This window comes from Triticum aestivum, chromosome 3A (assembly GCF_018294505.1).
Source record: "Triticum aestivum cultivar Chinese Spring chromosome 3A, IWGSC CS RefSeq v2.1, whole genome shotgun sequence".
Lineage (NCBI taxonomy): Eukaryota > Viridiplantae > Streptophyta > Magnoliopsida > Poales > Poaceae > Triticum > Triticum aestivum.
In genome coordinates this window covers 695,044,880-695,066,286 of record NC_057800.1, presented here as the reverse complement: position 1 = coordinate 695,066,286, position 21,407 = coordinate 695,044,880, and the positions used below count along the sequence as shown (strand labels likewise).

Here is a 21,407-nt window from a genome sequence, read left to right as displayed (position 1 = left end):
AAGCGTCCATATATTATGCCTCTATTGTAGAATCCGTCATAGTACTTTGCTTCGAATTCTTCCAGCTTATTTGTGCCACCATTTAGTGTAAATACAAACTCTGATTGAGATCTAAAATCATCTGAATCAGTCATGAAGGTAGCATCAGTGTAGTACTTTATAATGAGCACTTCATCACCGCCAAATACAAACATTTCCTTAGTCCTTTTGAGGTACTTTAAAATATTTTCAATTGTTGTCCAATGATCTGGACCTGGATCACTCTAGTATCTGCTCGTAACACTTAGAGCGTAGGACACATTTGGTATCTGTCCTTTAGGCCCGTGTGCGCATCTCTGCCGTTGTCCGTTGTTCATTTTATCGACTCAATCGAACAAAAAGCGAATAAAATCCAGATCCGTTTAGGTTTGGAGTTGCCATTCCTTTGAATTGCCCCTAGCAAACACAAGAACAGAACCGTCCCATTCTAGTCGAATGGAACCATGCCATTTCATTTCACTTCGTTTCCGAACCAAACACACCCCTAATAACTGCCTGGTGAGAGTCCAACGCCACGTTCTCCACCTCCGTCCGCGCGGGAGCGACGGCGAGTGGAGCTAACCACAATTGGCAATCGGTTGGGTTGGCCATGCATGCACGCTCCCTCGACCCTATCAGTTTTACCACTTCTCGATCGGCACTACTCGATCAACGTTGTACCCCCATAAATTTCTCATCATCCAATCAGTTCTCCTCGCTCCGCGCGCCGGTAGGACACAGTACACACCATTTCCTCTTCTTCGGAGATCATCGGTGGGCGGCGGGCGGCGGGCGGTGAACCTGCTGAGGGCGCCCGTGGCTCGGTTTTGATACGATCGACATGGCGGCGGCGGCGTCTCTGGCGATCCGTCTCACGGCGCTCGTCGTCGTGCTCGTCGTCCTCTGCCCGACGGCGTCCGCGGCGCCGAAGGGGAAGCAGTACAAGGTCGGCGGTCCTGAAGGGTGGTGCGTGCCCCCGAAGGTGGACAAGGAGATGTTTTACGTCAAGTGGGCGTCCAGCATAACCTTCTTCGTCGGGGACTCCGTCGGTACGTACTAATTGATCACACGCACGCGAGGTCTTGTCCTCCATTGATTTGCCAGATGTAGACCAAATCGACCTAATCTTTCTGCGGTGAATGCAAATGGACATGCATGCATGCATGCAGAGTTCGTGTACAAGAACGACTCGGTGATCAAGGTGAGCAAGGTTGGATACTACCACTGCAACGAGACGGCGGGCATCGGCACCGGCCCCGGGCCGAGGGATGGCAAAACGCTCTTCCCCCTCGACGCGCCAGGCTTCACCTACTTCGCCAGCTCCAACCTCGCACACTGCAACGATGGCCAGAAGCTCATAATTAAAGTCCTCGACGCCGAGCAGCGGCCGCCGGCATCAGCATCGTCGCCGTTAGAGGCCCCGACGGAACCATCATCTTCACAAGCGCCGCCGTCTCCGGAGCCAGGGCCGGCCTCCAAGGAGCACTCATCCGCCATGGGAGGGCCATTCGTGGCGCCTCTCGCTCGCGCCATGGCACAAGCTGCAACATTGGTCCTGGCCTGCTTAATTTGAGCAAATCTTAGTGTAGGCTAAAATAATTGATTAGTTCTTTAGTGTGTGGTGTGCCGTGCGCATGTGATAATCAAGGACCATCGATTTAGTATCAGAGTGTTTGGTTTGATGTATCGTGTACCGTCTTCGATCGCATGTGTCAACAACAACCCTGTTTTTTATACTTGTGTCTCTGTTCGATCAAGAAACTAAAGACCTGTTTAGAATTCCACCAGCTTCACAAAATTTCAAAAGTTGTGCAGTCAGGAATAGTTACTCCTCAGTTTTCAACTGCAACTCCACCAATTCCGGGAGTGAAGTTGTGAAGTGGAGGTTCTCCAACAGGGCCTAAATGCAGCCTTGAATTTGAGTTATACTAAAAAACTAACCAAAGGGTAATTTTACAGCTTACGGATGAACAATTGATATATAGGACGTGAATACCAATATATAGGGGGACGGCAGCGCGACCCAACCAAGTGACCTTTGCAAAACCGCCTGTTACGCACGTCTGCCCGCTCACCACGTTTGTACCATCCCTCCGTGATGGGTTTGACCACCATGCTCGGGCTATCTGGACCATTTCCTCTGTAGCCCCTTTGCTTTATTATTAATATTTAAAAAAAGCGTGGAGAACTAGTTTTTTTAGGCATATTTTTATAGAAGAAATATCTAGGAACCACGCGCTAGTCAAGGCTCAAATGTGAGTTCGTTAGCTGCCCTCCTTGCATGCCTAGCCACGAATGTGAGTGGGCTAGCTGCCCTCTTAGAGCATCTCTAGCAGACCCCGTATATAGCCGCGACCCGCAAAATAACCGCCAAAATACTGGTTGGCACGAAAAATTATGCCCGAGCAAACGCCTCAAACGCGACGGACCCGTAAAATATTTTGCGAGGTACGGCAAAAGTTAGACCTCAGCCTCTAGATTCACGGGGTGGGAGACCGACCCAAGCTCGCCCCCCTATCGCAGCGAGATTTGGTGGGAGGGAACTTTCCGCGTGGCCGTTCCCGCTTCCCCCCTCCTCGACCACCATTGCCCCGCCACCGCGCACTCCGGCCCGTCTTCCCCACCATTCCTCACCGCCATGGAATCCTTCTAGCCGTCCATCGTCACCGTGGAGGGCGCGCACGCACAATCCCCCCCTCCCCCCCCCGTTGGAGCTCGTCGCCGGCCATGTCGCCCCCGCCGTCGCCCAAGGCCCCAACGCGCCTGCCCGCAAACGGCAGGGCAACGTCGTCGTTCAGGGCGACAATCCGGCTGCGTGATCTGCCCGGCCGCCGGCGGAGAAGGTGAGCAAGGTTCCAGGCATGAAGCGGAAGAAGGTTCCAACGAAACAGCCACCGCCTTCGTCCACTCCCCCCGCCCCGGCGACATGTTCCCCGACGATGCCGTTCAACGGAGCTGCTTCCACCGTAGGCGAGGTGTTCGATGAAATGTCCGAAAGGTATGCATCTTTGATCTTTTGTCTTGCTTCGCTTTTCGCCATTGTGGTTTTCCTGACTTAATGGCACTCAATGTAGCGGCGGTTCGAACAATACCACTGTCGAGTTCATGAACTTGTTGGACACCAACGCCGTCGGCATCGATCATGCCCCGTTCGCTGCTTTTGATTACACTAAAATGGAGGGTGGTGTGGATGATCACGGTGGTGAGGAAGAAGTTGAGGAGGTAGATGAAGGGGCTTTTGAGCAAGCGCAAGCAAGAAAAGGCTACACGCTCCTGGAAGATCAAATCTTGATCAAGGCTTGGAGTGCGGTGTTCCTTGATGCTTGCACGGGTACGTCTCAAACCTCGAAGAGATATTGGCAAAGAATCGAAGATCAATACTGCATGATGGCCAGGTATCCCAATAGGACACCACGGACCTTTCGGTCACTTCAAGGTCATTGGGACGTGATCAAGCCGATTTGTAGCCATTGGGTAGCTTGCTTGGAACAAGTGCGCAATGCACCTCCAAGTGGAACCGTGAAATCCGACTATGTGAGTTAGTTTTCACGTTCCAAGTTGTGCATTTCATTTTGCATCATATGAAGTGATTGCATCATTTGACCTTGTTTTAAATGTGTAGGACAAAATTTCCCAACGAAGATACAAAGATATGAAAGCTTTCAAAGGCAAAAAAAATTAACTTGAGCATTGTTGGGATATGCTCAAAGAGTGCGAGAAGTGGAAGTTGATTGACAAAGAATCCCCACCGAAGAGAGGTTCACTTGCAAACTTGGATGAAGATGAAGATGATGGTGGCCCAAGAAACTTGAACAAGCCCGATGGTGACAAGAAGACAAAGGAGAAGATCAAGAGGGAACACGAGGCATCAAGCTTGCGGGACAAAATAGATGCCATGGTGCAATCAAATGAGTTGATGTTAGCGAAGACCTTGGAGGCAAAGAAAGAGTTGGCCGAGAAGAAGACGCGAGAGAAGCATGAGAAGTAACAATTTCTCAAGGACGAGGGGTTGCACATGACAGCCATTGAGGAGAGAAGAGCACGTGCCGCCGAGAACAAAGCCATGTCCAAGCTTCTTGCAGAAGAGAATAGGATCATAACAATGAACCGCAATGGCATGGACGACATCACCAAAGAATGGCATGATATGGTAAGGAGAGACATCTTGAAGAGGCGGATGCTTGCTTTGGCCGATGCGTGTTATAGTGTCGACGATGGTTTCTCATCGGGATTAGGAACCAACAATGCTGATGCATTCAGCGCGCCCGCCGGTGATTTCGGTGTTGGAGTTGGAACAAGTGCCGGCGGTGGATTCGGGGGCGGCGATGACCTCGATGCAGGTGGTGGGGAGTGAAGAGCGGCGGACGTGGTCGTTTGCAAGTCCTTTTGCGTTTGTCCTACAAAACTATGATTTTATTTATGCGCCAACTATGTTTTATTGTTTGAATTTGGACTCATTTATCGGAATTGCTGTCAAATTCGATCAATTGGGGGTTTTCGGTTGGCGGGTCCAAGCGGCGGCGCCCGAACAGACCCCGTGAAGCCAACCCATAAAAGAGCATCTACTGCGAATATCCTTTTTTTCGGGTCCGTTTGCAAGGTCTGACTCTGTCCTCGCCCGTGCCAGCCCGCAAAGCCGTTTTTCCGCGAACTACAAACGCGTTTTGTGGGTCGGCATTATATAGGTCTGCTAGAGATGCTCTTACGTGCCTAGCCAACAGGATGACACCTTATTCTCGAGGCACCACCCCCATCCTCGACAAATCCTATTTAACGCATGCTGACGTCAAACGGACGCCGTGACGCCCACTAGCAAGGACAGTTGGGCCGGCCCAGTTCGGGGGCTTCTCACCGTTTTCTCCTTCACCACATTGCTACAACTTTTCTTCTGTTTTCTATTGTAGTTTTGGTTATAATCATTCTTTATTTTTCTTTTCTTTTTTTCTTTTTCTTATTTCCTTTTTATTTTTTAGTACATGGTCAATTATTTTGTTAATATGTGGGGAACAATTATTTAATACACTAATAAATGTGTACGTGCAATGCACGTTGATATTAGGTAATATATTAATTACATCTAAATATTAGGTAGGATATTATTTTATGTATTAAGTATGTGATTAGCATTGGCGTTAATATTTGGTATGATATTAACTACACACTAAACGTGTTGAGCGCTCATCATTGGAGCAGCCTGAGTCGTTGGATTGACCTGATTTGACGGCCGGGATTTGTTGGATCTGCCTATTTGGGTCTTTTTATATTGGTATAGATGAACAACATTATTTGATACACACTAAACATTTTTTGTAATACACGTTGAGCTTTTGGAATATATGGTAAATTTCTTTTCGCTATAAGGAAAAAAATTAGTACACATTGAATATTTTTCTAGTATATATGGTGAAATGTTTTTACTATATAGTGAATATTTTTTAATATACACTGAACTTTTTTTAAACTCATAGTGAACATTTTTTATTTTCTTTTTATTATTTCAAATAAGTTTTTAATAGTTACTCTATATAAAAATGGTCCTTACTTTGGCGAAAATCCTACTAAAAATGAAGAGGAAAAAACAAAAAAACGCTCACGAACGGCCCATTTGCCCTTGCTTTCAGGCGTAGCCTCTCCTATTTGACGCCAACGGGCGTCCAACAGGAGGTCTCCCCACCTTACTCCTCCATCTAGATGGTACTGGCATGTTTTTTTTTTCATGAAGGACACTTTTATTAATGTAGCATCAAATTGATATATTGCATAATGAGTGATATCCGACCTCTCTGCGTGACTAAAATGCACATAATCAACATGGGCAGCTTGACAAAGAATAAAAAAGACATAGTGGCTATAGTAAAGTTATATGAGTCCGAAACTATGTCTATGTTGAGAAGGGTGGAGGACCAATCGAGAGACTATATGCCGACACCCATGTTGGGTAAAACCTCCCTTACAACCCCTTCCTAGTGCACACACACACACACACCACCGTGACCAATGGTGGATACTTTATATAATGAAGCATAGAGCATGTATGAAACCATACATCAGTAGATATCCTGCATGGTGAAGAACTGTTGTCATTAAAAACAAGATCATTTTGACAGAGCCAAAATGACCATAATAAGGTAGACACTCCCATATAAGGGGGTTTTTTTGCGTTTCTTTTCTTCCTTTTCTTATTTATTTTTGCTGGGTTTTTATCTTCTTGCTTTCTTTTCTTTTATTTGTTTTATTTTTCTTCTTCTTATTTTCCCTTATCCATTTGAAAAATATAATAACATTTATTGGAAAAATACATCGAAATATCGATATATGTGCGTGCGTGTGAACATTTTTAAACATGAGTACAAATCTTTTAATTGAAAAGTGAAATCCAACACCTATGGGTATATCTATCTATGCAACACTCCAGAGTGCTAATTAACCTGGAGATACAGGCAGCCACACGGTGCTGGCTATCAAGTACATTATTGGCTCTCAATGCTCAGCTACTCCTGCCCTGGCTGCCATCATGAGATGTGTGTACATTTGTTTGAAGAAGGTGAGACGAATAAAGGATGTAAAATACATAAATGAGAGGAGGTGCATGTGTCTTAGGGCCTCTCTAACCTATATCTTATAATGCTTTAGAGGAGCAAAATTTTATGTTTTCTCCTTTAAACCGCACATAACCGATCCCTCGAAAGCTTCAGAGGAGATAATAAATTACTCCACCCGCCTCTTTATCCCTAAACTAGTAAGCATGCACGTGCAACGCACGTCTCCGCCAATACACATAAAATTCATGTGAGTATAAAGTTTAAATTTGAATTCTATAAATTCTGGAAAATAGAACAAGGCATAAAAAAGAAAAGAAAATTGATGTACAACAATATGCATTTTTAACATCAACTCGTAAATAATGTAAATGATTCATGAACATAATATCAGATGAACATAAATATAGTGAGTAATCATGCATGCAGGGCATGTCTCAAATGATTTATACAATAAATCAAACATAAGGGACCTTACAAATTTTATGGTAAAAGAACCAATAGCAAAAACTGATGTGTTGCAATGCAACCTAAGGAAAATTAGATACATCTTTTGTCTAATACGCATAAGAAATTTTCTCACAAACCGGGATGTCTTCTTAAGATTGGCGCCCTTAAACTTTGGTAAGTATATCAAATACTGGCATAAATGGAGGAAGCTGCTAGTATTTCACATCATAGTGGCTACTATTAAACACATGCTATTGGATCATGCACGCACACTGGCAGAGCGCCTTGTTTTCATGTTCAACTTTGACTGTACCGTTGATGGTCTGGTTCAGCACAAGCAATGGCACAACTTTAGAAGTCAAATTTCAATAATCTTTATTCAAGAGGTTAACGGAATTAAAAATATCATGAGTAACAAACATTCATCCTGGTGCTATTGTTATAAATAAATGTGCATTTATAGAAAATACCTGAATGAGAGGTATCTTTTTTCACTAATTTCTTGTTAGGACAGAAAAGTAGAAGTACCTTTGCTGAATCCCTCAAGTAGTAGAAGGGGTCACTGCTTGATTGTGAACATGAACTCCTGACCGGTTTTCAATGAGGCAAATCTTGAATCCTAATTTCTGGGCCTGAAGATGTTAAATCTAGCTTATATCAGAGCAAATAAGTTGGAATATGATGAAAGAAGGGTGGCATAAAAAGGTTTAATTACAATATTTATTGATAGAGCAAAATCATGTGCTTGCATGGGCATGCCAGACATATAATTAACTCCTCCATAAGAGTCTACAAGCATGGTCTCAACTCTTTTACCAACTCAATAACCTTCTGGTGTGATGCATGGTCTCCATGTGACATATTAGCCGAGCCACATTGATGCCATCCTCAGCAACATCCTAGATAATCTCCCTCGTGTTAGTTGAGGGACCAACTGTGCACATAATCCTCATTTTGTGCCTAACATTTGGTTTAGACCACCACATACACATTGGCTGTTGTACTATTATTTGATGAATAGCCATAAGATGCTGGTAGTTCTCGTTTTCCCGTCAAGAAGTGTTCTTACAATTAATTTCAATGCATCAATTCATAAGGTTCCGTACCCACATAACAATGCACTATATTCATGGTCTTAGGGCCTCTCTAACCTATATCTTATAATGCTTTAGAGGAGCAAAATTTTATGTTTTCTCCTTTAAACCGCACATAACCGATCCCTCGAAAGCTTCAGAGGAGATAATAAATTACTCCACCCGCCTCTTTATCCCTAAACGAAACTACTTCACAGACGATATTTGCTTGCACGATCCTGAGCCGATTCCAAATCCAACAACTTTCTGTACATTAGTGTCTTGAATGGATGGTGTGAGATAGAGTGTCGTGCTGAAATCGTCTGTGAATGTCGTCTGTATAGCAGTTCTCATCCCTAAATATACTCGGCCACAGCCGGCCGGAGTAAAAAAAATTGTTCACTCCGAAGAGATGCTGGGAGGCAAGGCGGCGGTGGGGGCGGACTTGTCGTGCCACCGTGGGTCGCCACGAAGGCCATGGACGTGGCGGCCACTTGTTCCACCTTCCCCTGCATTGTGGTGCACATGCACGCGGCTGCCTCCGCCGCACTCTCCTGCGACGTCCGCTGTTGTGGTCCTCCTCATAGACATCGCCGTTGGAGTCTGCCTCGCGTGCGCGTCCGCAGAGGACTAGTTGGCCGCCGGGGAGAAGCTCTGGGTGCGGCAGTCCCTCGCATCTGACAGCAGCACCTTTTCCCTGGGCTTCTTCTCCCCGTAAGACAATCGGCGTTAGGGTGGCCCTGGCCGCCCCGTGGCAGCCCGACGATCGTGCTGTGGTCAACGACTCCAACATCGTCATTTTCGACGCCGATGACTTCGTCCTTTGGTGGGCTCAGGCCGGATGATGGCAGCGGCGCGCGAGCACCCGTGGAAGAACGCCGGCGTGTGCATGCCCTCCATGGCAACAAGCTCACACTCAGGATACGTCGGCATCGTCGAGCCATGCCAGAGCGCTGACGGTTTGTGAGGAGCTGCAATTAGCGCGTGCAGCAGCGTGCGGAGGCGGGGAGCATGAGTAGCGCGCGGGAGCGAGCAACAACAAGACGAGAGACAGGCGGGCACAATGTGCGTGATGCGTTCGGCAATGGTCAAGGACTTTGTGGCGTGCGTGTGTGTGTGTATGAGGTAGCCGGTTTCTTTCATGGCCTTTTTTCCTGGCTCTACCGTCATCGATTCTTTCGGCGACTGTACGACCGAGAGCCATCATCTTTCAGCCAACAGTAACGCCCTGCGTCACTCGGCCCCCGCGTCTCCCTCCCGCTCGGGCAACTCCGGCGGCGCATGACCGCTGCCACTAGGAGAGCCGCCGCATCACTCTCCCTCCCCACCGCCGTCGCTCGAGGAGGCTGCCAGGCAAAAAGCCCTAGCGGATGACGGCGGTGGCGGAGGAGCCCTTTCCGCTCGCGGTGCAGGGCTGGAGCGGGGCGCCTTGACCAAGCGAGAGCGCTCGCCAATGGATTTGGATCGCCGCGGTGCATAGGTTCGCTCCTTGGTGATGGCACGCGGCGGCGGCGCGGTGATGGCTGGTGGCAGCGTCGATGTAGGAGCGACGAGGAGGATCTGATCTGATGCAGAAGGTGGACGTGCACGTGATGGTCCACGGTCAGATCCAGCCGTCGTGTGGCACAGGATGAGGTGATGGGGTCCACGACGGCGCAGGCAACTCCAAAGGAAACCCTAGACTCTTCTCGGTATTGAGCGATGGCAGTGCTTCTGCATTGTACTCTCTCTTGAGGGCATCGTTTAGAAATCTGCTCTGGTTGCAGGGATCACCGGCGGCGGCAGCGTACGACTTCATGGCAACACTCTGCGTGGATCCACTCAACAGCGAGATTGGGGTGGTGCAACAACCGGTAAAAATCTCATTGACTTTGGTCATGGTGGACGATGGCGGCGTCTCCAAGTTTCCTTGTTAAGGCATCGTCGTTGCAGGTTGCGTCACCACGCTTGAGATGATCTGAAGGACAACCCTAGATTTAGGTCTCTCGGATCGAACGATGACGACACCTTCGATGTCATTTTCTCTCCTGGAGGCATTGTTTTGGAGCAGATGCTGGCTGGAGGAGTCAAGAGATGTTGCTCTGCAGCCTTCTCAACATTGTTGATCAGGGTGATCAACAATTCACCACCAAAGAGGTCATTTTTTTCTCACTATGCCACTTCCTTTTAGTTCGTTATGGCAAGGTTTGCCTTGCGCACCATGCAAGTAGAAATTATACAATAGATTTCAGAAGCAATGTTTTAAGGGAAATGATTGGGATAAGCGGAACGATAAACACGCGTGCGTCCGTCGCCTCCGCGGCCATTGGACGAGATTTTAATCTGATGGTTAGAAACAACGTATTATCTACACTACCTTTTGCAATTGAGTGCTTGTTGCAATCCTCCCACCGCAACAACGGGTGTGTTGCGGAATCTGGATCCGGATCCCCACGAGAGCAGCCACCACTCTGCTCCTCCCAAGCTCCCCGTCAAGCCGAATCTTTCTCGCGTTGCTTCGACCGCGCCGATGCTCACCGCCGGCGTGGGCGTCGCCGCGCGCTGCTGCCCACCTTCACCATGAACGTCGGCCGTCGCGGTGTCGCGGTGTGCCAGAACTCAAGTTGCATCCCGCCATCCCGGGGGAGTACCAGCGTCCGTGTCCACCATGGGGAGTTGTGTCTGCCGTCCCGAGGGAGCACCAGCCTTTCTTTCGATCGACGTGGTTGTTGCTCGCTATCCGTTAGAGCGAGTTTCTGTAACAAGGTCTCTATTGCAGAAGAAAAGTGTAACAGACCTTTGCTGCAAAAAATAATTCCAACAAGATCTCTATTGCAAAAAGAAAAATTGCAACAAGACTTTTATTGCAAAAAAAGTTGCAACAAGACATCTCTTGTAAAAATAATCTGCAACTTGACCTATGCTACAAAAATTTCTGCAATATAACCTGTGTTATGGAAAATTTCTACAACACGACATGTGTTGCAGTGGTAGAAAGTGACCCTCGGCCACTCAATCCGCTAGATAGGACTGCTCACGAGGCGACCGATCTTTTAAAAAGATCTGCCGGCCGACGCATAGCACCGCCCATCTTTTAACCAATTGTAAAAGATGTGTAGATATTGTCAGGTTTGTGCATACTTTTCTGAACCAAACCAATACGTTCTTCAATATTAGGATTGGAATGTTTTTTCTTGATTTATTTCTACTCAGAATTAGCATGGAAGAAAGAATGCTAAAAGCAAGTACATAATGTCTTGCACTAAATTTGTTCGCAAATCATAATTAACATATAAATCTATGGGTATAGTTTCTAGCTAGTTGCAACTTTGCAAATTTGGTAAGACCACTTCAATGAAATTTGAAAAAAAATCTTTTGTTAAAGTTATTAAATAAATAATGAGGTTTTTGCAATGTCAAGTACAAAAGTAAATCATTAATACATTGATATAGTACCTGAGAACATATGTTAAACCAGGTATAGAACATGGATGACATAAGGCTTGTTAATACAATGTACTCAAGCCAACATGTGCATCGATCCAGTCACCAATTACTAATGAATTTGCCCAATGAACTTTGCACTGTGAAGCTGGATAAGAGAAGTTGATCAAGCCCCAATGGATGAAGGTACTACTTTGGGAGCCTCGCTAACAAAGAAAAATTACTAGAAAGAAATTATTCATTGCCATATTTGAAAGGACAGAAGTCATAAAATGAACAATAAATACATAAAGCTGATCCACCGAGATGTTTAAACGAATTTTAAATGCTCCATTCTACGAAATCTACTAACCATCAGGTTACAACTTGAAGTCATAACTCTACATACCTGCAAGCCAAATAATTTTACAGCCCAGATCGGAGTAAGATCAGCCCGGCCAGCAATCAACACATAATGGAGTAAAATGTCAAAATGATGACATGGTGCAGATTTGCTCTTCCAAAATAATTCATGAGCAATCTCATCTTTCACCACAAATGATCGATCCCAAATAATTTAAATTTTAAACTCTGCCAAATCCCCATATCTTTCAGTGGTTTAATCACCCCATGAAAGTTTATATGTGTACTCCATCAATCATCTCACTAACTTCAAATTAGAAGGATGGATGCTTGGTCAAGGAGGGTTAAGATGGCATTCGATTCGAGTCGTCCAATCAATTGCTTCATTGCTTGATCTGGTCTAGATAAAAAAACAGAAGCAAGAACAGGGCTAGCAAAGGGGATGGAATCGATCTCTTTATCCTGGACTCTTACCCCTTGTTTACGAATCCCAGAAGGCATCTTATAATGGCGGCACTAACAACATGGCTTCCAATGGCGCGATGTGCATCATTGTTTTTATCTGCCTAGAGGAATACAAAGGTGTTCAACCCAATGTTCTCAAATTGTGTGGAACCTGCTGATTGAAAACACAGAAGCAATTCTTCTATTAAGACAACTACAAGTAGACTGTCTTCTCATGTGTTGGGTAAACCAGTGCGCACCTAGCTGCCTAATTAGTATCTGTTGTTTGATCCAAATACGCAAGCAAGGCTAACAATAATTGGATAACCGTGCAGAGAAGAACGATAGCTGCTGCTACTACCGCCAAGACCAACCACGGATTTCTGAGATGGTTATGCCACAACCAGGCCATCCATCTATTTACGCGATTCTGATAATACTCCTCCAGCATACGGCAAACCGATTTAAGATAGTGTGCACCATTCTGATCAAAGTCCACATTCTTACCCAACCTACTGAAAAGAGTTGACATTTCTTCATCGGTACGCAAGTGGTGCAGGATTATTCCTTTGCGAAAAGCAGTGCAACATCACATGGTGTACTAGCAAGCTGGGAAATAAAAGAGATATAGGCAGTGACATCATTTCCAAACTGCGAGCATGTTTGCTCAAATGCAACCAAGTTCCTGAAGAGGCAAATGGTATTTTCATCAATAAGCAAGCATGGAATTTGCACCTCACCCTTGTCAAAAGTTATGTCTAGAAGATAAGGTGGATTATGTTTGTTGTGCTCTTTGCTCTTAAACTCAATTCCAGCTTCATGATATTGTTCTGCTCGTCGCCACCGATTCAGTGTCTGACAAGAACTTACATGAGGTGTTTGCTGATTGGTGGACATGTCATCGAAATAACTTCGTTTGAGATATGTGCGCCACAAAGTAGTGAGAGGATGTAACCATCTGTTTTTTATTTGAAAATGCTGCTCTGGTTAAATCCTTTGTTGAGGTCGGAAGTACATATGACACAACTGGAGCAAGTGGTGGAAGTCTTTTTGCCCATCAAATTTACGAGCAACTGTTGTGTACTTCTGAATATTGAGTTCTAAATATTTACATATCTTCTCAGTAAGTAGATCTGGAGCATCTTCTCCCACAAGTAACCCATATATTCTCTTCACAATGGAAAATGGTATAGTTGGTTCTCAAGAAGAAGTAGGTCACGAAATGCATGGTTGTGATGCCACTCAGAAATCGGGTCACATTTGAGTTGGTCAGGATCCTTCCGGTCATAGCATTCTTCGCCTGTACTAATATGGTCAAGTTCCACACCTTCCGTTGAACATAAATTGGATGATGTCCCAGCAAGCAATCTCATACTTTCAGTACTTCTTGGTTCCTTGTGTGATGCATGCTCCATAATCTCCTCCGGTTGTGCTATTGTGTATTGAAGTGGTTCTCTGCCCTAATAATTACTACCAGATGCATTATGTTCATTAACGCACCAATCTAAGCCATCCGTTCCACCAAGATAAACAAGTAAAAAGCATCCATCAAGCAGGATCATTCGCAGGAACATGTCACTTCCTAGAGAAACTTCCTCAGAATAGCAACTCCTTGCCTGCTTCTCCAGACTCTCCATCGCTGTTAGATAGACCTCCAAGTTTTTTCTGCAGTTCAGTTTAAGAACATAATCTAAGCAGTTCCATTTTACTTTCTCCATAAACTGCAGGGAAGAATTTCCATGGTAATAAGGCCCAATGGACAACACTTTTGGTTCGTAAGATAACTTGTCAACTTGTTTAATATATTTTGGAACTTGAAAAATTATGCACAATTTTCTTCATTGATCATGATCTTTGTAGATTGATCGATAGTAAGTTAGCTTCCTTCCCATCAAATTCTCCAATTTGTTGATGTTCAGAGTCTCTGTTCTACTAATCTCACCTTGAGCCATCATTTTAGCCATTGACGATGGCTAGCAGGAAGAAACATAGTTAGAGCAATTTTACTAAATAATATAGGTACTGAGAATAAAAATATGATAGATACAAAGATTAAAAAATTATCTGAGGTAACTTTTGGAAACATATTTCATAAGCCTGGGCAAACTGAGTGCTACAAGCTTCCGCACCTCGTGGGGTTGGGGGAAGGATTATAAGAGACAAGCCTTTTTTTAAGAGACAAGCCTTAACTTTGCACGATGCAATGCAGAGAGGCTGCGTAGAACCCAAAACCTCTTTGCACAAGTGGTGAGTACTCGAATTCAGCATCTCAATGTAACAGAGCCCCCTTTTTTTTATCAAATCCATTTCATGCAACAATGAAAATCCTATGAAGTACTCCCTCCGTCCAGAAATACTTGTCATCAAAATGGATGCATCTACAACTAAAATACATCTAGATACATCCATTTCAATGACAAGTATTTTCGCACGGAGGGAGTACTTGGTATTCTGTTATACTTTTAATCAATCAATGTGCTACATCAATGACATATCAATTCCACTGACAGTCCAAAAAAACACAATGCCCTAATTTATGAGTAAAATATGAAGATATCACGTCATTCACGAGACCATGAATTATTATTTTTCTCACTCGTTCGAATCCATTCTGAGGCTATAGGAAAGACTTAATTAATCTGAAATAAAAACGACCTATATTAAAATTGAGCGAGCACAGATAGGTGGAGAAATTTAATTACCTTCTAGTGTCCGAATTCTCCCAAGAGCAATCAGTTGAGATCCAAGTTGGCCTGATTTTCTTCCACGGTATTCAAGCCGGCTTCCATTGCAAATCGGCGGTCGAGCTTCGTTGGAAAAATTGATGGAGCAGGAGGAAAGAATGGGAGAGGGCGAGGAAGCCACAAGTGAAAAAAACTGCAAAAGCCATAGTCATAAACAAACCTCTCTGGACGGGAATCTAAGGTAGCGCGACCAAGGCGTGTCTAAATTATCATGAGCCAAAATTTCTTTCATGAAACTAGGGCTAGGCAACCTGCATGCAACCGTCTGCTCCTCTCGCTGATGCATGTCTATCACTAGCGATGCCCGATTGATCCTGATCATCAATCGCTTCAGAATCCCCCTATGCGCGTCCCTCGTGTCGCCCCCGCCCGGGGCGACTCGGGGGCTCTCTAACCCTAGGGCCGCCGCCGTCCTCTCCTTCTCCCCTCCTCGCGCCGCCGCCGGGTGACGCCGCCGGGTGAAACCCGCGTGGCAGACGGCGGCGGCGGGGGGACTCCCTCTCCCGACTCCCCTTCCTCCGCGGGCAGCGGATCTAGGCGGCAGGCGGCGGTGTCCTGCGGTGCTCGCGGTTTGGCGCGAGGTGGCAGGCCTCGGCGAGCGGTGGCGGGGCGCGGGGCACGCGGCGGCGAGCCTCGGCAGGCGGTGGCGGCTGCGCGCGGGGCTGATTCCGGGGCGGCGGCGCGGGCATGGATCCATCGCGGATCTGATCCTGCGGGCGCGGTCTCGGCTTCCCCTGCTTGGCCGGCGGGTCTCGGTGGGGGGCTTCTCCTTGCTGAGATCTAGCAGCGGGATCATCCAGATCCCGGCAAGGATGGCAGCGACCCGTGCACGAGGGACGGAGGTCTTCGATCAGATCCGGGTGAAAACCTGCTATTGGCTATTGCCAAGGCCGGCGATGGCGACGCTGTCTGCGTCGTTGCCTTCCTGAAGGCATCGTCGTGGAGAAGTTCAAGGCCACTCTCTGCTACCTCCGGGGAAAACCCTAGATCAGTAGATCGAATGATGGCGGCTCTCTGGTGTCGTTTCCCCCTAGGGGCGTCATTCTTGGAGGTGCACACGGGCTCGAGGGACTAGAGGACGGCGACTTTGGTGGAACGGTGCTTCATCTTACACATTGATGGTGGCGGATCTCGGCGGCGTGGCGCTGTGGAGACTCGGATGGCAATGGGGACAATCCCCTATGGGGATACCTATAACATCCTCATCCCCATCTACTCCCTATCATCCCATCCCCATCCCCGTTTACATGACTGGGGATGAAATTTCCCCATACCCATGCCCCACTGGGGAACGGGGCCCCATTAGGGTCCCCATCCCCATAAACAAATACTCATATACATAATATGACACCCTATAATCAACATACATAAATGGTGTTGTCCTTGTCCTGCTAATGCATATCTAGGTCGTATTGACTTCTTGGTCATTGTGGCAGCTGAGGTGAGGACGTGAGATAGGTTTAAGGTTTTGCTCAGAGTTTTTTTTTGTTTTCGCAAGTTTGTTTATGAATATTTTAAGGTTGACCGCAGTGTCACAATTACTAACCTGGTCCCCGATGGGTATTGGGTCTGGGGAATAGGATATCGTCCCCATCCCCGTTGTACCCTATGGGGAATAAATTACTTTGGTAAATATCCCCATGGGGATGTTTTTCGCCCATCCCCACCCTCTAATAGATGAAATTCCCATGGGTTTGGCGGGTATGGGGCCCCGTTGCCATCCCTAGACTCGGCGTCTGATGCGCGGAGATGGACTCGTGCAGGAGGTGGAAACTGTCTGGCGTCATGGTGGCGTTGATGGCAGATAGGCCTGGCAAGGTCGGTGCAGCAGTACAACTCTGAAGATGGATTGGTGGCAGGCGGCTGCGGCGGCCTCATACCCGGCAGGGGTCCTGGTCGAGAAGCACGCCGGACTGGTGGGTGCCCATACCAGGCAGGCGTCCTGGGTGGGACCTCAAGTCTTTAGATGTTTAGGTTTGGTTGTGTGGTCTGTTTGGTATTAGGCCCAGACTTTCAGCGCCCCTACATCAACTGGATAGGGATAGCGACAGTTGTTGCTTGTTTTGGTGGCTTTAGACATATTGTTGTATGACTCTGTACGGTCTTGTGTCAATAATTAATAAAATGGCCGTATGCATCGCTCAGATGCAGAGGCCGGGGGTCGTCCTCCTTTTCTAAAAAAAAATCATTAGTGATGCCCATTAAACGGAGATTAATATAGCTACATGCAGTGGTTCTCATTCGCATGAATCGCCATAAATATAGGATCACTAACGTTGTCTTCTTTCAATTATCATGCATTACATTTGTTTATTTATCTAAAGAGTTAAATACACCATATATAGATGCCTTAACTTGTCCGTCGTGGTCAGTTTAGTATCTGAACTTGAAAAATACATAAAATAGGTGCTACAACTTGTCCAAGCGTTCAAATATGGTGCAGATGAAGGCAGCGTATTTGAATGCTAATGAAGGCAATGAGGATGAAGGCAGCGTACAAATTACTCTTACATTTCTACAACAGCGTACAAATACGCTGCCTTCATATTTATTTTGTGAAAGAAAAATCCTCACCCATGGCTCTCCACGACAGCGTTGTATTCTGAAAACTGCTCAACATGTATTAAAAATTAGTGTGTAATAATTATAAATTTAAAAATGTATTAAATATTTTAAGCGTGTTTGTAGAAATGTAAGAGTAATTTTACACAGTAATTTTTCAAATACACGTTGTCAATTTTATTTTTTATTTTTCTGCGAGGCATGTTGGCAACTCTTTTAATGCATGACAAACATTTTGTACCTCAGGTAATAATATTGTATAGTATAATGCATCTTGGTCTCTAGTGTGTGGTACGCCATCTGTCATGATTTTCCCGTTAAAGTACATGAAGCCTCTTTTAACATGAAGCCTCTTTTGGCTTACAAGTCTGTGTATCTCTTTGTTAAACAATACCACAAAAGTTTGTAATATTTTATAAAAGAAGATTGGATATAATATTTTGTAACAGATTAGAATAAAAAATAGTGATTTAAATTGTATACAAATCTGGGTATCTCATTGTTAAACATGAAGCCGTTCTTGGTGTACTAGTGAGGTCGCATATGTGTCACACATGAGCGAAAAGTGGCTGCAAAGGCCGAGCTCCATTGAGCTCTTTATTTTTTTAGAAAAAAAAACCTTTTCCACATCTTGAAAAAAATGTGAAAAAAAGTTTTCATGTAGACATATATTTATAGTATACAGTATAAAATTTCATGAACATATATATTCATATGTGATGTACATAAAAAAGACAAGCACACGGATTAAAATAGGCTTTTTCTTCGTAGTATTTGTGTCAAATATTTTTCTTTTTCGTATAGTTTGCAAATAATCAAATTAGTTGATGAAATTTTATACATACTCAAAGAATATGTATATGTATTTGTAGAAAAAATTGACATTTTTTGAAACTTTTAAAGATATTTTAATTATTTTTTGTAAAACGAGGTCCATGGAGCCCGGTCTTTGCAACGCCACACTCCACACATGAGCTCCTGTCTTCCAAAGCTCACGCTCACACACTGTTTCGTTTTCTGCTCTCTTTCTTTTTCTCACAGTATCATTATTATGAAAAGTATTGTATCTCCGAATTTCACGTTTTATATCTCTTTCTTACAGGTTTTATATAGTCAATCTCAACGATAGTGTATCACTTTCTAGCTAACAGCTAGACGGAGACCGTAGTTTGTCCCGGTGGGCCATGTGGAGCTACTTCTAATTATTCATAATTTCATGATCATTATGTCTAGCTTCTAGAACACGACACCAAATTAAATGACCATACGCATTGTTTGTACATAACAGTTTCAATTTTTCCTATGGCTAGAAGTGCACAATAGATGTTTGACTATTGGCGCAAAGGGGATTGCCCCACCCGAGTTAATGCCCCCTGTGTGATCAAGAACCAAAGACTATCCAACACAGCTTGAGAAACTGTGTCTTCTCTAGACAAGTTTGGTGCATCCTCTTCCGTCACTCTGGTTTACCAGACTTCTCACCACACACTGAAGATAACTTGTTCTCTAATTGGTGGTTGAGAATCAATTCTTTGCCTCTAGGTATCTTCAAACGGGGGCTTAACTTGCTGATCACTTTGGTGTTCCGGATGTTGTGGAAGCATCCGAATGATTGTGTGTTTAATGGAGCAGCGCGGAGTGTCCAGCTATTCTTAGTAGGATTTGGGAGGAGGGACACCTCTGGTGCTTGGCCGGAGCTAGAGGCTTGGTATACAGCCTTTTGCTGCTGCCACCTGATGATGGTCCTTTTAAGTTCCCGAGATCTTCGGTTTTTGTTACGGGCGCGTGCCATGTTCTAGCTTTGTGGGTTGTGTGGCTTGTGTCGGGTCTTCCATGTTACGGGCGCGGACGGGAACGACGACGGCGAGCTCCGGCGCGGCGGCGGAGCCGATCTGGGCAAGCTCAAGCGAGCCTGAGAGGGGCGGGGCTTCTTCCTGGTCCGCAGCATGCACCAACCGCCCACTGAAGCACTTCATCAATCGTCTATAACTGTAAAGTCAACTGTGTGTGCGTGCGCGCGCGCATGTAGGTGGTGAACCATGGCATCGACGGCGAGCTGCTGGAGGAGATGGAGAGGCTGGCAAGCGAGTTCTTCATGCTGCCGCTGGCGCCGGGCGGCATCCAGGGCTACGGCCACGCCTTCGCCTTCGACGACCACCAGAAGCCCGACTGGTGGAAAACGCTGGTGCTCGCCCTGTCGCTGGCCTTCATCTGGCAGCCCAAGCTTTCTGTCACAGCCCTAGATATTTTTTTTGTAATTAGTTGCATCAGTGAGCATCCATGCATCATGTTTCAATTCAAAGGAATTTGAATTGACGAAATTTCCAAAGCCTCAGAAATCATTTTTTAAATGATAAAACTAAAAATCTCCTCAAATGATCCCAAGAAAATGTTAATGTTAAACCTTGAAAATACTGTCCAGGGAAAAAACACAAACCAATATTTTTAGAGGCTTAAAAGTATTTATTTTTAGGACTTTGAACTAAATCAGTAACTATTTGGATTGGATTTATTTTTACTATGTATAAAATATGAATCCAATAATCCTGAAAACTATTGAATGGCTTTGAATATATTGTATCAAGCCACATAAATATTTCCCTCTAGCCGGTAGCGCCGCCATGGCCGAGAAGGCGAGAACTCCCTGTCGCCGCGCCCGTCGCTGCACGCCGGCACGCTCAAAAGGTACTCTGCCGAGATCAGGGCGCTCTGCCTATGCCTCCTGGGGAACAACATCGCCGAGACGTTAGCCCTGGCGCCAAGAACGCTCACGGTCATGTTCGGCGACGCGGTGCCGATGAACTTGTACGCACCGTGCCCGCGGCCGGACCTGGTGCTGGGGCTCGGTGCGTGCTCCGACGGAAGCACGGTCACCGTGCTCCAGCAGGATGCTGGACGCACATGACTGCAGGTGGTCAATGGCTGCACCTGCCTGCCCGTCCACCCCGTCCTGCACGCCCTTGTAGTCAACCTGGGCGACTCGCTCTGAGGTGCTCACGAACGGCAGGTACAAAAGCGTCGAGCTCCGGGCAGTGACCGACAGCGAGAAGGACCAGCTGTCCATCTTGTCCTTCTATGCGCCGACCTACGACATCGAGCTCGTTGCCAACGGCGAACCTACGACGTCGAGCTCGACCCACTGCCAGTGCTCGTTGCCGACGGCGAGCCATGCTGGTACCGGAGGTACAACCACGGTGAGTACAGCCATCACTACATCCAACAAACTCCAGGGCAAGAAGGCACTGCATTTCACAAGACCAACTAGACCGCCAGAAGTACAATCCTATATCATGCTTGTGTGCAGTAATGCCAAGTAATTAAGATTCATGGTGCATCTGCTGCTCCTGAATACGCTTGGCAGTAATGTACAATTTGCCAATTAAAAGTGTGTGTTCTATCGTCTTTCCAGGCTGATTTATACTCTCCATCAATCGGAAGCTGATATTCACTTCAAAGGTACAGATAAAGGGACTTCAAACTGGTTATTCTTTCAATCAATTGGAGAGAAAACCCTTTATCCATCACTAGAAAGTAAGAGAATGCAAAGGATAAATACTATGGCCAAGTACCCTCTTCGAATGTTGCTGAAATAGTTTCAGCACTTCCCAATAAATGAGATTCACATACGATTATGCTGTGAGAATCACTCAAAATCAGGCCACAAGCAGGTATAGGATCCATGAAGCATTCATAATGCAAGTTGGGTTTATAGAATCTAAAAATGCAAACAATTACCACACACTGGCTCTAGGTCATAATAGCAACTTTGCAACCTTACCGGCAAACTAAACCAGGAACAAACAGAAACCCAT

The 21,407-nt window shown here is 45.8% G+C and overlaps 1 protein-coding gene, 1 long non-coding RNA gene and 1 pseudogene across 2 annotated transcripts; 2 read left to right on the top strand and 1 right to left on the bottom strand.

Annotated features, from left to right (window-relative positions):
- The first annotated feature begins 589 nt into the window (after positions 1–589).
- On the top strand, positions 590–1,754 carry LOC123059191 (uclacyanin-3). Its single transcript, XM_044481814.1, has 2 exons — positions 590–1,067; positions 1,188–1,754. The coding sequence occupies exons 1-2, from the start codon at positions 860–862 to the stop codon at positions 1,589–1,591; spliced, it is 612 nt and encodes a 203-aa protein (XP_044337749.1). The 5' UTR covers positions 590–859; the 3' UTR covers positions 1,592–1,754.
- A 5,175-nt stretch (positions 1,755–6,929) lies between these two features.
- LOC123059190 (uncharacterized) lies at positions 6,930–7,779 on the bottom strand. Its single transcript, XR_006427385.1, has 2 exons — positions 7,536–7,779; positions 6,930–7,330 (listed from the first exon to the last, which is right to left on the bottom strand). It is a non-coding gene; the product is annotated as an uncharacterized lncRNA (long non-coding RNA).
- Positions 7,780–9,718: 1,939 nt separating this feature from the next.
- LOC123057174 (protein SRG1-like) lies at positions 9,719–21,037 on the top strand (annotated as a pseudogene).
- The last annotated feature ends 370 nt before the right edge of the window (positions 21,038–21,407 follow it).

What these genes read in the sequence shown, in the direction of transcription:
- LOC123059191 (XM_044481814.1), top strand. Translation starts at nt 860, where the DNA reads ATGGCGGCGGCGGCGTCTCTGGCGATCCGTCTCACGGCGCTCGTCGTC. An exon ending in CTTCGTCGGGGACTCCGTCG is followed by an intron (nt 1,068 to 1,187) that starts GTACGTACTAAT and finishes GCATGCATGCAG; the next exon opens with AGTTCGTGTACAAGAACGAC.